Here is a 15,992-nt window from a genome sequence, read left to right as displayed (position 1 = left end):
CTAATCCCAGCTCCGCCACTTGTCTGCTGTGTGATGTTGGGCAAGTCATTTAACTTCTCTGGGCCTCGGTTACCTCATCCCTAAAATGGAGATTAAGACTGTGAACCCCATGTGGGACATAGACTGTGTCTGACATGATTAGTTTAAATCTACCCCAATACTTAGAATGGCGTTTGACACGTAGTAAGTGCTTAACAAATACTTGAAAAAAAAAGTGGAGTGGGACCATGACTCAGTCCATGTTTTCCTTGTCTCCCATCCCGATTGTACCGTTTGCGAGATGGGGTGACCCAGTCTGTGATCTGGTCCTTGTTTTCCGTGTCTCACCATCCTGTTTTGCCTCTGCCCTGGGACAGGTGGGGTTCATAGACTACATAGTTCATCCTCTCTGGGAGACCTGGGCCGATCTGGTCCACCCCGATGCCCAGGATATCTTGGACACCCTCGAGGACAATCGCGAATGGTACCAGAGCACAATCCCGCAGAGCCCCTCTCCAGCCCCCGATGACCTGGAAGAGGGTTTGCAGGGCCCAGCGGAGAAATTCCAATTCGAGCTGGCCCTGGAGGAGGATGGTGAGACGGACACGGAGAAGGACAGTGGGAGCCAGGTGGAAGAAGACACCAGCTGCAGCGACTCCAAGACTCTCTGTACCCAGGACTCAGAATCCACTGAGAACCCATTGGACGAACAGGTGGGCGAGGAGGCCGAGGGCCGGGAGGAGCAGGAGCAGGAGCAGGAGAAAGAGAAGAAGGAAGAGGAGGAGGAGGAAGAGGTGGAGGAGGAGGAGCAGGATCAGATGGAACCTTGTGTGTTAGAACGAGATGGTTGCCCTGACACGTAACAGTGTGAAGATTGACCCTGTCTCCTCCTCTGTCCCCTCGTTGTTCCCCCGCCCTGCCCCCATCCCCCTCTTTCTGTCTTTTTAAATCAGACATATCTCCATGTCCCCGCCGTGGCCACCCTCCCCCCTGCCCCCCGCCGTGGTCACGCCTTAGTGTCACCTGCCGGGAAGCTTGTTGAGCAACCCTGACCTTGATCCCTCAGTTTGGCACTCAGGAATATTGTATCCGCAATCTTCACCCCTGTGGCAGGCAGCGGAGCGAGTGGCGAGGGGGGGCATGCCCGCGGTGGCCGCTTGCCCGCGATGGCCGCTGTGCCCGCGGTGGCCACTGTGCCCGCGGCAGCCCTCTGACCAGCCGGCGGCTAAGGGGTCTGGTCAGGCAGGCAGGCACAGGTCACTCCTCGGTGCCGTCCGGAGAGCTCAATGTGCCCTACCCGGCGGCTCTTTTACTTTATCTTTGAGTTTGTTTTTAAGTCCCAGGAGCTACACAAAGGGGAGCAGCTAACAGGGGCGTTCCGAGCAGGAGCGTTCCGACCGGACGCAGGACCGCAGCGGGAGGGTGTCGGAGGTGGGGCCTCGCCACCCACCTGGGCTTTTGCTCACCCGCTGCCAGTCGGAAGAAGATGATGAGCTGCAGAGACAGAGGCATTTTCTCACTCCAAGTCTTCCTGACGCCCACCTGCCCGCCTGCCCACCCGCCCCGGGGATGCGGGGCCCGCCGCTCCTCGGGGCCGCATCCAAGGACCGAGGCCTTCTGTAGCGAGGCGGATGGAGGGGCGATTCTGTAGAATAGACAGACAGGGTACATACAGAACCTTCGTCGGCCACCGGTTGTCTTTTCCATGGAGTGACTGGCGAGCTTTGAAGACAGATCTGTGCTACACTGGATTATATTTCTAATTTTAGAATTTTTTTTGCACCTTAGATTTTCACAGCAAATAACCGACCTGTAGCGATTTGCGTTTGGTATCCGGGTGACCTCCGTGGGGGCGGCAGCCGGTCGGAAGCCTTTCGAGAGGAGCCAGGTGACCTGGCTTCCGTTTCATCCTTCTAGACCAGCTCCACCTATCTGTCCATCTGTCTGTCCGCCCATCTTTCTGGTTCCCGGAGCCTCTGCTGCCCATCTGACTCGCGGTCAGGAGGGTCTCGGGAACGCATGGCTCACCCTGGGCATTGTTGCGGGTGGGGAGGCGGGTTTCCAGGGAGCACTGGGGTGGCAGGGATTTTCCCGCCGGTCTCTTCTGAGGCTCAGTTGGGTCATATGCCGGAAGGACCGCTCTGACCGGGATGTTTGTCGTGCTCGATCCGGTTTTGGGCGGGGGGGTGGGTGCGCAACGGAGGGCCCGGAGCCACATGAGTGCTTCTACTGCCGGTGATCCCAGGGCCCTGGCCCTTCCACCGTTTCAGCTCACGCCCAAGCTGGCCCGTAATGTAGGAGAACGAACTGGGACCCCAACCCCGGCCTGGCCAGCCACTGCCAGAGGCTATTCGGGAGCCCCACGCTGGCCTGGGATGGGCAGCGGGGAATCTGTGCCCCCCGGACGAGCCAGCGTCCCCGACCAGACACGGCTGACTCATCCAGCCTCTCTTCTGGGAGAAACCGCTTGTACGGCGGCCGTGGTCGGGGTGCCAAGGGGCGGAGGGGTCAGATGGCTCCAGAAAGCAAGCCCGGCTCGGACCGGACTTGACTGGTGGCCTCGCACCAGTCCCACCCAGTTTGTAAATGGAATCGACTGGGTCCCGGGGCTTCCGCTGTCTCATTCCGCCTGGGTTCTGCCCCCGTAGGCACCGCCATGAGTCGGGGTCGGAGTCCGTCCTTGTCCCCATCTGGGATCGGATGGGGACTAGCTAGGGGAGAGGAGAGAAGACGGTGGGCCCGGAAAAATGGGTCTTTTTACAATGTAGCATCTGCCTGGAAGAACCTGGGCGGTGGGTGGAGGAAGGGGTGGGGGGAGGAGGTCAGCACACCTGCTGTCTACCTCCGTGCGAGGGACGCCCCAGCTTTGGCCGCGACTGACCGGCGGGAGTTGGGGTGGCCGCAGCTCCTGTCCAGGAGCAGGGGTCGGCTGGGGGTCAGATCCCTAGGTTGCGAGGAGCCCGGTCTGTCCAGTGAAAACGGGAGCTTCGAGGCGCCGGGCCGGATGGGCAGGGCCAGGGCCGGGGGCGGGGATGGGGAGTGGAGCGGGGATTGGCTGCCGTCCAGCCTGCGGTTTGATTTTTTCGGTCTTGATCTGGCAGAAGAGGTCGCCACCCTGGGGAGAGGTGAGACGGGGATGCTGCCGCGCTGTCGTTAGGGCCGCGGCTCTTCTCCGCTCCCCTTCTCCCAGGAGATCTCTGCCCGCCCCCTTTTCCCCTTCCCCCCACCCCCGCTTCCCCACCCCTTTAGCCTGTAGAGGCCCTGCCGAGTGCCTGGAATCTTAATAATGAAAAAAGCAATAGCCGTCCCTAAACCAGACACTCGAACGGGTTAGACCTGCACTAACGGGAGACCGATCCTGCGCACGCATCGCTTCACAGCGAGCCAGTGACTACTCCACCCCCCTCCCCAAGAGCCTGGGGGCATCAAATGCACTGTACAGCCCCCCCACCCCCTCCCCCCACAGCCAGGGGGCACCATCCTCTCCATTCCCCCCAGCGGCCTCTGGGCGCGGCCAACGCTCCCTCCCCCACCCTCCAGCAGCCTCAAGGCTTGGGTCATCACTCCCCACTTCCCCATTCCCCCCCCCAGCAGCCACGGGGCTCAGCCCAACCCCCTCCCACACACACCCCCCACCCCCCAGCAGCCTCAGGGCGCAGCTCCATGCACGGATTCCCAAAGGGTACCCCTGCCCTCCCATCCTCTCCCCCAAAGGGTATCCTCTACAAAGGACTTCACAAAAAAAAAACCTTTGCTGCAAGAAAATGCAACACGGGGGCCCTATAGAACGGAAGGGGCAGAAATCCGGGTCTGCAGAGAACGGTCGTCCCCGACCCCGTCCCCGTCTCCCTGCACCAGGCGCGTTAGCCGTGCGGTCCCCGAGCATGGCGGCACTGGGTCGTCCGCGCCGGTTTCCTTTGTGTCATTGCTCAAATCTGTGACATGACCGTGTAGACAGAGCAGATGCCGCCAGAAAAACTTGAATGAAATGGATTTTGCAGAAGGCTTTGTGATCATTTTTTAATGCATTATTTATTTTGTGCAGTGTGTGACTTCTCACCAAATGACCTTATCTGTAATACAGTCCCGTTTGTCTGTTTACAACCACGTATTTATTGTAATGTACATACTGTAATGTTAATTGTAAATTTTGAGTTCTCATAAGTCATCGCCCGTGACGGGGTGGTGTGGAGATATTTGGAAACTCTTGGTGAGAGAATGAATCGTGCGAACACTTACTCCTTGGAAATTTTTTCCTGCTGCTGCACTAGATATTCTACGACGTCACCTTTAGAGCTCGAGGATGGAAGGTTCGACGAGACGAGATGGATCGCAAAGCGGCAGGGCTTTGGTCCCAGGGCTGTGCCTTAATTCTAGACTCGATTTACTTCTCTTTTGCTGCATTTGGAGGTGGGAGCAGGGGTCCGGGCCGTCCGACGGGCGGTTTCTGACCCAGCGGGTGACCGGCGGGAGCCGTCTGCCCGTAGCCCAAGCTCCACCCCTGCCCCCCTCGGGCGGGAATCGCCCCAGTGGTCATGGTCGGGGCCAGCGCCGTGGGGTTGTGCCAGCGGGCTCCACCGCCCTGACTCCCATAAGCACACGGGACGGAAAGCCCCAGGCACTCCCGTTTCCAGCTCACCAACTGGGTAGCCGAATGGTAGGAGTCGGGGAGGCAGAGGCGTTTTCTGCGTCCCTCCGGTGTCCGTGGACAACAGGACGCCTTTGCCCGGAGCCCGTCCCCTCCCTGTAGTGGCCATACACGGCAGGGCGTTCACGCCCAGAGCCCGTCCACTCCTTGGCGTGGCCACGCACAGCCGGATATCCACACCCGAGGTCCGTCCACTCCCGGGGGTGCCCACGCCCAGCCAGACATCCGTGCCTGGGGCTCACCAACTCCCTGGTGCCCGCGCAGAGCCGGACATCCGCGCCCGCGGCCGGAGACACCCATCAGATAGGACCGGTCGTACTGACGAGCTCTTTCCTCCGCTGGCACGTGCGGCCTAGGCAGCGTGTGGGGGCACATAGGGGTGAGGCGTGGGCCGCTGCAAGGGAAGCGTGGACCGGCGGGCAGGAGGGCAGTCAGGCAGGCACTCCGTCCCCATTCCTCCAGTGCCCACCCGTCCACCTGTGGGAAGGGGCACTGGTCGGTGGGAGGGGAGGCTCTCTTTCAAGGAAAAACATAATCTCCCTTTTTTGACACAAACTGTAGATCTTAGCAGCCCTGGCCCAAAGGAATTTAATTACTGTGGTTTTAAACGGTAGGAAAGGGACACTGTAACAGCCACCAAATACCTGAACATTGTTCGTGTTTTTAATTTTGTTTTCCCTTGGGTTATCTGTGGAGTGGCGACTTGTGTGGACCCTGCAGATGCTGATCCCAGTCTCTCCTCCAGCCCCCGGGCCCCGGGCCCACCACCGTAACCTTCCTCTGAGATTTTTTTATATGCAATGAAATAAAAGCATGGGTTGATTCTGCCTCTGTCCACGTGACTGCTTTTCTCGATACGTTTGCCCGAGCGACCCTGAGCACTCAGACCAGCCGCGACTGGACAGAAACGGGGGTCCGAATGGAGACGGAAACTGAGCCTTTGGTGGCCCCGCAGCTCAGAGCTCGCCTGCTCTCTTGGAAGCGAGACTCCAAAAGACTGGATTTGCTGCAACAGTCGGTCACGGAGGCTGTCGCGAGCTGCCACGGTTGCGTCGGTGGCGGTCGTGTCAACTGCCGTGATGTGCAGTGGTTGCATGGGAGGGAGGGGGAGAAGGAGCTGAGTAGATGAGAGAAGGTGCCCGGTGCAGGTTGCGGGAGCATGACTGTCTGCCAGTCTGGTAATTCTTTTCTCACCCAGGAAATCATTAATAATGTTGGTATTTGTTAAGCGCTTACTATGTGCCAAGCACTGTTCTAAGCGCTGGGGTAGACACAAGGGAATAAGGTTGTCCCACGTGGGGCTCACAGTCTTAATCCCCATTTTCCAGATGAGGTAATTGAGGCACCGAGAGGTTAAGTGACTTGCCCAAAGTCACCCAGCTGACAAATGGCCGAGCCGGGATTTGAACCCATGACCTCTGACTCGAAAGCCCGTGCTCTTTCCACTGAGCCACGCTGCTTCATTCATTCAGTAGTATTTATTGAGCGCTTACTATGTGCAGAGCACTGTACTAAGCGCTTGGAATGTACAATTTGGCAACAGATAGAGACAATCCCTGCTAAATCAAGATCACCAAGTCAAGGGAGTCCATTTCTAGTAAACATGTCTGGAGTGGAGCGTGCAGTTTCAATCTAACCAGGAAACGCTCCCCCTAGCACCGATAGCGAGGTCCAGGGATGGTCTCCTTTCTTCAGCCCTAAACCATATATACCCCTGCTCTGGGCGGGGGGCTGGGAGGACTCGGGGGAGGGTGGCGCATTCCAGATCTCAATCTGGATCCTTGTCCCTCTCTCTGGTCCCTCCTGGGCAGCCCGATCCTTGCAGGCACAGGAGCGGGTAGAGCTTGAAGTTCTGTAATCCTTGCGGAGGCAGGGGGGAATCCAAACAAAAGAGAAAACAGCAATTTTGCCTGATGGGAATTCAGTATTTATGAAAGAACTCCAGATCCTTTCCCTGTGAAAGGGAATCAAGTCATCGGTCAGGCTGTGATATTTAGTGAAAGTCTCTGTGCAGAGCACTGTACTGAGCGTTTGAGAGAGTACAATGCAATAGAGTTGGTAGTCTCAATTCCTGCCCTCGACTTTCCAGTCCAGCGGATGGAGACCAACGCTAATGGCAATTACAGGTAGGTGGAAGAAACGTGGATCTGTCCGTGAGCCCGGGCTCGTGGTACTTGCCAAGTGCTTACTATGTACCAAGCACTGTACTAAGCACTGGGGAGGATACAAGCAAATGATGATGATGATGACGATAGTATCTGTTAAGCGCTTACCATGTGCCGAGCGAGCACTGTTCTAAGCACTGGATGGAGGGGTGGATATAAGGTCATCAGTTTGTCCTACGTGGGGCTCACAGTCTTAATCCCCATTTTACAGATGAGGTAACTGAGGCACAGAGAAGTGACTTGCTCAAGGTCACAGAGCAGACGAATGGAGGGGCCGGGATTAGAACCCATGACCTTCTGCCCCACAGGCCCATGCTCTATCCGCTATGCCATGCTGCTTGAGCAACTGGGTATGTGAGTGGATGGGTTGGGAGCCGTTCGCTTACCAGGTGATGGGGCGGGAAAAATACCCTAAAGAGTCGTGGCCGTGGGGGACCGCCTCCCCTCCTTGCCGTGCCATGGACTCAGGGTCCGGGAGACTCGGAGCAGGGTCCCGACTCTGGGTGACAACACGGCACCCGCGGGAAGCCAAGGAAACAGAGTCAAATGACATCCCAGGGTTGCAAAAAATAGAGATCTGGAGCGGCGGAGCCAACCTCAACCAGAAGGTGGTGGCGGCGGTAGTGGTTGGACCCCTGGGGGCTGGAGGGCTCGGATCTCCCGAGGCGGGACCCCCAGGCCCTTTGGGTGGTGCAGGAGAGCTCTGCCACCCCTCTGAGCTGCCAGGAGGTCATGGTGGGGGGCACGCCTCTGAGCTGGGCCTTCTGGAGGGCACATCTCTGAGCTGGGGGGTCACGAGAGCCACTCCCTTGAACATAGGGATCACATGGACCTCCCACAACCTCTCGAGCTTTAGAGTCACCTCACGCAGCTCTGGGCCCTTCGGGACTCTGCCCTGCGCCAACCTCTCTCTTCGAGGTCCTCCCAGGACCGTGGTGCCTGCCTCCTCCCGCCAAAACAGTTCACCGGCATCTGCTTGGCCCTGGGCTCCTGCCAGGTTCAGAGGGGCGGAGGGGAGCACACTGGGATCACCTCTGCCCCGTGAGCTTTCCCAGCCTGGAGTGGGACATCACCTGCCCTTCAACGAGATGCTGGGGGACGGCGTAGGGGCGCCGGTGAATCCAACGAGCCCCGCTTTCCGCTCCCTGGTCTCACGCGGTTGGTTCCTCGGGCGACGGGGGAGCTGGAAGAGGGGGGCTCCTTGTGCGATGGGGCAGCTGTTGAGGCTAGAAGGGAAGTGGTTAGATCTGTGGCCAGTTTGCACAAAGGCGTTTTATCATGAAATGAGGCTTCCCAGGGCCCAGAGAGTGTTGACAGAGTCCTCCCTCCCTGTGGCTCTAAACCAACGGATAGGTGCCCGCTGCCCTGGCCTGCACATGCTCTGTTTGGTTTAGCGCTTGGTTTCTTTTTGCTTGTTTGCTCTCTCGTTTCAATATCCCACAGCTGTGTTGGCTAATTCCACTCAACGTATTTGCTGAGTCCCAACAATTGTGTGCACGCGTGTGCGTCGCACGTGCACCCCCAGAACCGAGTCTGAGTCATCCAGAAGTAATGGATCTGAAAGTCACTGGGATTGCTTCCTACCTCAACCCTCTGTGTGGTTCAGCTGGTGCTCCTGAAGGCCATATTGAAAACAGGAAGGAAATTTCCCTGCAGAGTTTTGAGTCCTACAAAACAGGGAACTATTCATCATCAGTCAATGCTCTTGACACTCAGTCAAGAGTATTTTACTTACTGTGGGCAGAGCCCTGTACTGTGTGCTCGGCAGAGTGTAATAGAGTCGGTGGACATGGTCCCTGCCCTTGAGGAGCTTACAGTCTAGCAGGGAGGGCAACAGACACTAAAATAAAATACAGATGGAAGAAAGAAACTGGGATATGAATAAATAATTTATTGAGCCCTTACTATGTGCAGAGCACTTAAGAGAGTAAAATAGAGTGGAATAGAACAGAGTTGGTAGACATGTTCCCTGCCCACAAGGAGCATATTCATTCATTCATTCATTCATTCATTCAATTGTATTTATTGAGCGCTTACTGTGGGCAAAGCACTGTACTAAGCACTTGGGAGAGTATAATGCTAATAATAAATGGACACATTCCCTGCCCACAACGACCTTAGAGTGTAGAGGAGAAATGGACATTAAGATAAATTATGGATAATAATGTTGGTATTTGTTAAGCGCTTACTATGTGCAGAGCACTGTTCTAAGAGCTGGGGTGGATACAGGGTAATCAGGTTGTCCCACGTGAGGCTCACAGTCTTAATCCCCATTTTTACAGATGAGGTAACTGAGGCATAGAGAAGTTAAGTGACTTGCCCACAGTCACACAGCTGACAAGTGGCAGAGCTGGGATTTGAACCCATGACCATGGATATGTACCAAAGTGCTGTGGGGCTGAGGGTAGGGTGAATAAAGGTTACGAATCAAGTGTGAGGGTGAAACAGAAGGGAGGGGGAGTAGGGAAAATGAGGATTTACTTGGGAAAGGCCTTTTGGAGGAGGTGTGATTATAATAAGGCTTTGAAGGTGTGGAGAGTGGTGGTTAGGTGTACATGAAGGGGGAGCGAGTTCCAGGCCAGGAGGGGAAGCGAGCAAGAAGTCAGCAGCAAGATAGATGAGATTGAGGGACTGTGAGAAGCTGGGAGTTAGAGGAGCAAAGTGGGTGGGCTGGGTTATAGTAGGAAATCAGGGATGTGAGGTAAGGGGGATAAGATGATTGAGTGCTCTAAAGCCTATGGAAGAGAGAGTTTCTGTTGGATGCGGAGGTGGATGGGCAACCACCGGAGGTTCTCGAGGAGCAGGAAGACATAGAATCGAATGGTTTTGTAGAAAAATCCAGGCAGGAGCATAAAGTGTAGACTGGAGTCAGGAGCGGTCCGGAGATCGGCGAGGAGACTGAGGCAGAAGTTAAGGTGGGATAGGGCAAGTGCTTGGATCAACCAAGTAGCAGTTTGGATGGAGAGGAAAGGTCAGATTTTAGCGATGTTGTGAAGTTTGAACCAACAGGATTTGGGGACACTGAATATGCCAGTTGAATGAGAGAGCTGAGTCAAGGATAATGTCAATTTATGGACTTGTGACACAGGGAGGATGCGTGTGCCGTCTACAGAGATGGAAGAGTCGTGGGAAGGACAGGGTTTGAGTGGGAAGATGAGGGAGTTCTGTTGTGGACAAATTTAGTTTGCGGCGTCAGCGGGACATAATGTATTTGTTAAGCGCTTACTATGTGCAGAGCACTGTTCTAAGCGCTGGGGTAGATATAGGGTAATCAGGTTGTCCCACGTGGGGCTCACAGTTAATCCCCTTTTACAGATGAGGTAACTGAGGCACAGAGAAGTTAAGTGACTTGCCCACAGTCACACAGCTGACAAGTGGCAGAGCCGGGAGTCGAACTCATGACCTCTGACTCCGAAGCCCAGGCTCTTTTCCACTGAGCCACGCTGCTTCCCATCCAAGTACAGGTGTCTGGAAGGCAGGGGGAAATACCAGACTACAGAGAAGAAGAAAGATGTAAATGTAGATTTGGGAATTACCCAGGTGGCAATGGAAGTGAAAGCCATGGGAATGAATGAGTTCTTCAAGGGAGTGGGTATAACTGGAGGTAGAAGGGGACCCAGAACTGAGCCTTGAGGGACTCCCACAGGGGTTGGAAGGCAGTGGAGGAGCCCACAAAAGAGACAGAGAATGAGCAGCCAGAGAGATGGGGGAGAACCAGGAGAGGAAGCTGAGGTTGAGTAATGTTTCCAGAAAGGCATGTCGACAGTGTCATAGGCAGTTGAGAGATCAAGGAGTTAGGATGGAGCAGAGGCCACTGGATTGGGCAAGAAGATCATCAGTGACCTTTGAGAGGGCAGATTCCATGGAGTGAAGGGAGTGGCAGACAGATCGAAGAAGGTTAAGGAGAAAATTGGAGGGAAGTGGTATCAACAGGTGTAGACAGCTTGATCAAGGAGTTTGGAGAGAAATGGTAGGAGAGAGAAGGGGAGATAATGGGAAGGAACCATGGCATCAAGGGAGGGGTCTTTTTTGGGGGGGCGGTGATGAGGAGACTTGAGTATGTTTGAAAGCAGTGGGGAAGAAGCCCATTGGAGAGGAATGGTTGAAAATAATGATCAGGGAGGGAAGAAGAGAGGGGCTGAGTGTTTTGATAAGGTGCAAAGGAAGGTGTCAGGGACACCGGTGGAGGGGATTGATGTTGAGAGGAGGCAGGAGATCCTCTTTCGAGATACTGCTGGGAAAGATGGGAGAGTCGAATAAGGGGCAGGAGGAGGGAGGGGTTGGAAAGGTGCATGAGTACAAGTTAGTGTTAGATAACGGGGCAGGTAATAAAGTATGAATAGAAGTGCTATGGGATGTTGTGGAGTACACAAGTATGTTCGTGGCATCGAAGAGCTGGGCTGGAAGTGGGACGGATACAAAGTGGAGACTCATGCAGTAGCAAAGTCGGACTATGACCAATGCTTGGATCAGTGAGGGTGCCCTCGGATGGAGAGGAAGGGTGGGTCCTAGAAATGGCATGGAGGAAAAATCACCAGGGTTTGGTAACAAACCCACTCCTCCCTCTCAGACTCAAACAGATCGCCAAGGTGGCAGGTTTCAGAAATGGGGAAGATAGTGGAGCTGTCAAGGCTTACAAGAAAACTTGGTGGAGGATGGGATTCTGGTGGAAAGATGAGTTCAATTTTCGACGTCGAGTTGGAGGAGCCGGCCGGACATCCATACGGAGATGTCCTGAAGGTAGGGGGAAACGCGAGACTGCAGAGAAGGAGAGAGGTCAGAGCCGAAGGGGGAGATTGGGGAAGCGTCTGCTGAGAGATGGTAGCTGAGGCTGTGGGACCAGAAGAGATCCCCAAGGAAGTAACTGCAAGTGCAAAGCCTTGGGGACCCAGGATGGAGCCCTGAGGGATGTCTGTGGTTAGCGGAGGGCGGGCCAGAGGAAGATCCGGCCAAAGAGCCGGGGAAGGAGGGGCCAGAGAGGGAGGAGGAGAACCAGGGGAGGATGGTGTCGAGCTAAGCCAAGTGAGAGTGTTTCCAGGAGAAGGGGCTGTTGAGAGGAGGAGGAGGATTAGGGCAGAGGAGAGGCCACTTGATTCGACAGAAAAAAGGTCCCTGATGACCTGGGAGAGGGTGGCCTCAGGGGACTGAAGGGGGTGTATACTGGATTGTAGAGGATCAAGAAGGAAGTTGGAGGAAAGGAAGTGGGGAAGCAGCACGATCTATTGGAAAGGACACAGGCCTGAGAGTCAGAGGACCTGGCTTCGATTGTGCCACTTACTTGCTGTGTGACCTCGGGTAAGGCACTTCACTTCTCTGTGCCTCAGTTTCCTCATCTATAAAATGGGGATTTGATACCTGTCCTCCCCCCCCCCCGCCCCCGATTAGACTACGGGCCCCCTGACAGGGACTGTGTCCAACCTGATTATAATCTACCCCAGCGCTTAGTATGGTGCTTCGCACCAATAAGCCCTTAACAAGTACCATAAAAATCCTCCATTTCATTGTGCTCTCCCAAGTGCTTAGTACAGTGCTCTGTGCCCAATAAGCGATTAGGACAGTGCCTGGCACATAGTAAGAGTTTAACCAGGACCACAATTACTATTAATAGTACCTCTGGCCTTACAGTCTAGAAGGGGAGACGGACAGTAAAACAAATTTCGGTTAGGAGAAGCGGCAGAGTGTAAGGATATGAGTAGATACGAGCATTTAGTCCAGCCCTCCGTGCAGTCAACACCTCCGATTCTGCAGGTAGCAAGTGATCAATGTGACTGATTGATCGATTGCCTTTTTGCCCCCGGGCCACAGTGGAGGTCTCGTGGTGGGTGCAAAGAGTCCCGCGAAGAGTTCCCCGATGGACGGGGGACCCCAACCACACAGCTCCTCTCCTCAGAGATCGGGCAGATGGGGGGAGAGATGGGTGGGGAGGGGAAGGGAAGGGTGGGTGGGGAAGGGAGAGAGGGGTGGGAAAGGGAAGGAGGGGTGGGGTGGGGAATAAAAATAATAATAATAATGTTGGTATTTGTTAAGCGCTTACTATGTGCAGAGCACTGTTCTAAGCGCTGGGGGAGATAGAGGGTAATCATGTTGTCCCACATGAGGCTCACAGTCTTCGGCCCATTTTCCAGATGAGGTAACTGAGGCCCAGAGAAGTGAAGTGACTTGCCCACAGTCACCCAGCTGACAAGTGGCAGAGCCGGGATTCGGATCCCATGACCTCTGACTCCCAAGCCCGGGCTCTTTCCACTGAGCCACGCTGGGAAGGGAGGGAGAGGTGGGTGGGGAAGGGAGGGAGGGGTGGATGGGGAAGGGAGGGAGGGGTGGATGGGGAAGGGAGGGACGGCCATAGGCCGGCGGGGTGGAGAGACGGGCCGGGGGGAGAAGGGAAGAGGGGGAGGGGAGAGGGGAGGGTCCTGGGCGTGGGCGGGGACTGGGCTGAGGTCCCGGTGGCTGCAAGGGGGGCCGGGCCGCCCTCCGCCCTCCGCCCTCCGCCCTCCGCTCGCTGTCTTCGTCGGCCGCTGCCGTTGTTAGCCGGGCTGGGCCACCACACGGCCCAACACCGCCTCCTGGCCCGGCCACCTCTTCCTGCAGCGGCCCGCCCCGCCCCGCCCCGCCCCGGCCCCGCTCCCCGCGCCCGCCTGCCATGGAGCTTTACGGGAAGGTGAGGACCCACCCACCCCGACCCACCCCGACCCACCCCGACCCCACCCCGACCCACCCCGACCCCACCCCGACCCACCCCGACTCACCCCGACCGAGCGAGCAGGCGGACAGCTGGGCCCCGGAGGAGAGAGGCGTCCGGCGCAGCTGTCGGGGCCGGGCCGGGGGGTTCTGCCTCTCCTCTCCATGGGAGGCTCCGGTGCGGGGGTGGGGGTCTGTCGGGGAATATCGGGGAGCCCTCGGGGGACGCCCCGGCTGCTCCGCCTCTCCCAGCCCCGCCCTCCCCAGCACCGACCAACCCAAGCCCGCCTCTCCTAGCCCCGCCTAATAATAACCCAAATAATGTTGGTATTCGTCAAGCGTTTACTATGCGCCAAGCACTGCTCTAGGCGCTGGGGTAGATACAAGGCAATCGGGTTGTCCCACGTAGGGCTCACAGTCTTCCTCCCCATTTGACAGATGGGGTAACTGAGGCACAGAGAAGTGAAGTGACTCGCCCAAGGTCATCCAGCTGACAAGCGCTGGAGGAGGGATTAGAACCCCTGACCTCTGCCTCCCAAGCCCGGCTCTTTCCACTGAGCCACGCTGCACCGACCGACCCAAGCCTGCCTCCCTTAGCCCCATCCACCCCTCCTGGCCCCCGGCCTCCCTAGCACCGCCCCACCTCGGTATTTGCCACCACCGCCACTTCGGTTTAGTGCGCTCCTCCTGGGGGAGCGGGGGTCAACAACAACAACATACACAACAGTCACGGTAATCGTGAGGCTGCCTTGGTTTGCGTTCGACACCTCCCCGCAAAGCGCTCTCCCGGGAGTCACCTCATTTCGCCCTCGCCACATCCCGGGAGCCAGGAGTAGGCTCCCGTTTTCTCTTCCGATGCCGTCGAGTCGTTTCCGACTCATAGCGACTCCTTGGACGCACCCTCTTCAGAGCATCCCATCCTCTGTCACGGATCGGTTCTGGCGTCTCTATCCCTAGTTTCCTTGGTAAAGATGGGAAGTGGTTTACCACTGCCTTCTTTGCGCAGTCAAAACTTGAGTCTCTGCCGTTGTCTCTGCTCGGCGTTTCGATCACTTGATCATCCACCTTTCACTCTTTCCCATGCGCCTGCTGTCCAGCAGAGGTGAATCGACTTTGTCCGACGCTTCGGCTTAGACCTTTCCATTATAAGTAGCCCTATAGGGCGTCAGCGTACGCAAACTCTCCTGCCACGATAAGGAGTCGGTTCATAGAAGCAAACTGAGGCCCAGAGAAGGTGACTTGGCCAGAGGGAGAAGTAGCTGGAAGACAGACCGTGGGCCTGTCCTTGAGACACGCCGGCCCAGCCCTCACATCCGTCCTGGCCCACCCTGGTCGGCGCCTTTTTTCTTTATTTTCTGTGGTACTTGGGGCAAGACAAGGATGTATCTTATCGCCTTATCTTTTCATACTTTACACCGAATTCCTAATGAGAGAAGCCAGATAAGATGAAGTAAAGATTGGAGGAAGGATATAAACAACATTCCTTACGCTGATGATACAACCCTACTAGCAGAAAGTGAAGAAGATTCAAAGGGCTTATTATTAAAAAGCTAAGGAACAGAACAAAAAGATGGGCCAACATCTGAGTGTCAAGAAAAGAAAGATCATGACAACTGGAAGTTTTAACACATTAGTAGTGGATGGAGAGAAGATTGAAACAGTTGACAATTTTTCTCTCCTGGGATCGATAGTCAATAATAAAGGATCTAGCAGCCAAGAAATACGCCGAAGATTAATGGTAGAAAGACTTGCTATGAAGAGCCTGGAAAAAGTCATGAAATGTGCTGATGTAACTTGCCACAAAAATACAAATCATCAACCATCAACTCTATGGTCTTTCCTGTGGCAATGTATGGATCCGAAAGCTAGAGAGTGAAAAAAACGGGATAATAATAATAATCATAATGGTATTTGTTAAGTGCTTACTATGTCCCAAGCGCTGGGGTAAATACAAGATAATCAGGTTGTCCCACGTGGGGCTCGCAGTCTTAGTTCCCATTTTATAGAGGTGGGAACTGAGGCCCAGAGAAGTTCACTGGCTTGCCCAAGGTCTCACAGCAGACAAGTGGCAGAGATGGAATTAGAACCCACGTCCCCTGACTCCCAAGCCCGTGCTCTTTCCATTGCTCCTTTGGAAATGTGGAGAGGGAGAAGGCTTTTGCGAAAAACACAGACTGCCCGAAAGACAAATAAATGGGTTTTAGACCAAATTAAAGTGAAGCGGTCTTCAGAAGGCCAAATGACTCGACTTAGATAAGCATATTTTGGACACATAATCAGGAGGACTAATTCTCTGGAGAAGACACTGATGCTAGGAAAAGTCCAGGGAAAACGCGGAGGAGGCCGGCCGGCAGCTAAATGGCTAGAGACCATCCTAACCATAGCAGAAGAACTGTTAGAAAGGTTGCGGATTCTGGCAGAAGATAGGACGTTATTGAGAAAGTCTATCCATGCAGTCGCTATGAATTGGAAACGACCGGACGGTACTTGATAATAGTACTTAGAGAAGCAGTGTTGCTCAG

General features: G+C 55.4%; 2 protein-coding genes across 3 annotated transcripts in view; both read left to right on the top strand.

Annotated features, from left to right (window-relative positions):
• Nucleotides 1–5,454, top strand: part of PDE4D (phosphodiesterase 4D) — a 95,432-nt gene extending 89,978 nt beyond the window's left edge. For both annotated transcript variants that reach the window (XM_029058180.2, XM_029058172.2), the window contains exon 15: nt 357–5,454. In XM_029058180.2, the coding sequence (XP_028914013.1) occupies nt 357–842 (486 nt within the window). In that variant the 3' untranslated portion in view covers nt 843–5,454. The remainder of the gene's footprint in view (nt 1–356) is intronic.
• A 7,944-nt stretch (nt 5,455–13,398) lies between these two features.
• The window catches only part of RAB3C (RAB3C, member RAS oncogene family), a 43,615-nt gene continuing 41,021 nt past the window's right edge, over nt 13,399–15,992 (top strand). Inside the window, exon 1 of the mRNA XM_029072581.2 lies at nt 13,399–13,450. Coding sequence (XP_028928414.1) covers nt 13,433–13,450 — 18 coding nt within the window. The 5' untranslated portion in view covers nt 13,399–13,432. The remainder of the gene's footprint in view (nt 13,451–15,992) is intronic.

The sequence above is a fragment of the Ornithorhynchus anatinus genome, chromosome 1, assembly GCF_004115215.2.
Source record: "Ornithorhynchus anatinus isolate Pmale09 chromosome 1, mOrnAna1.pri.v4, whole genome shotgun sequence".
NCBI classification, from domain to species: domain Eukaryota; kingdom Metazoa; phylum Chordata; class Mammalia; order Monotremata; family Ornithorhynchidae; genus Ornithorhynchus; species Ornithorhynchus anatinus.
The sequence above is the reverse complement of the archived record's forward strand: the minus strand, read 5'-3'. Positions and strand labels throughout refer to the sequence as shown.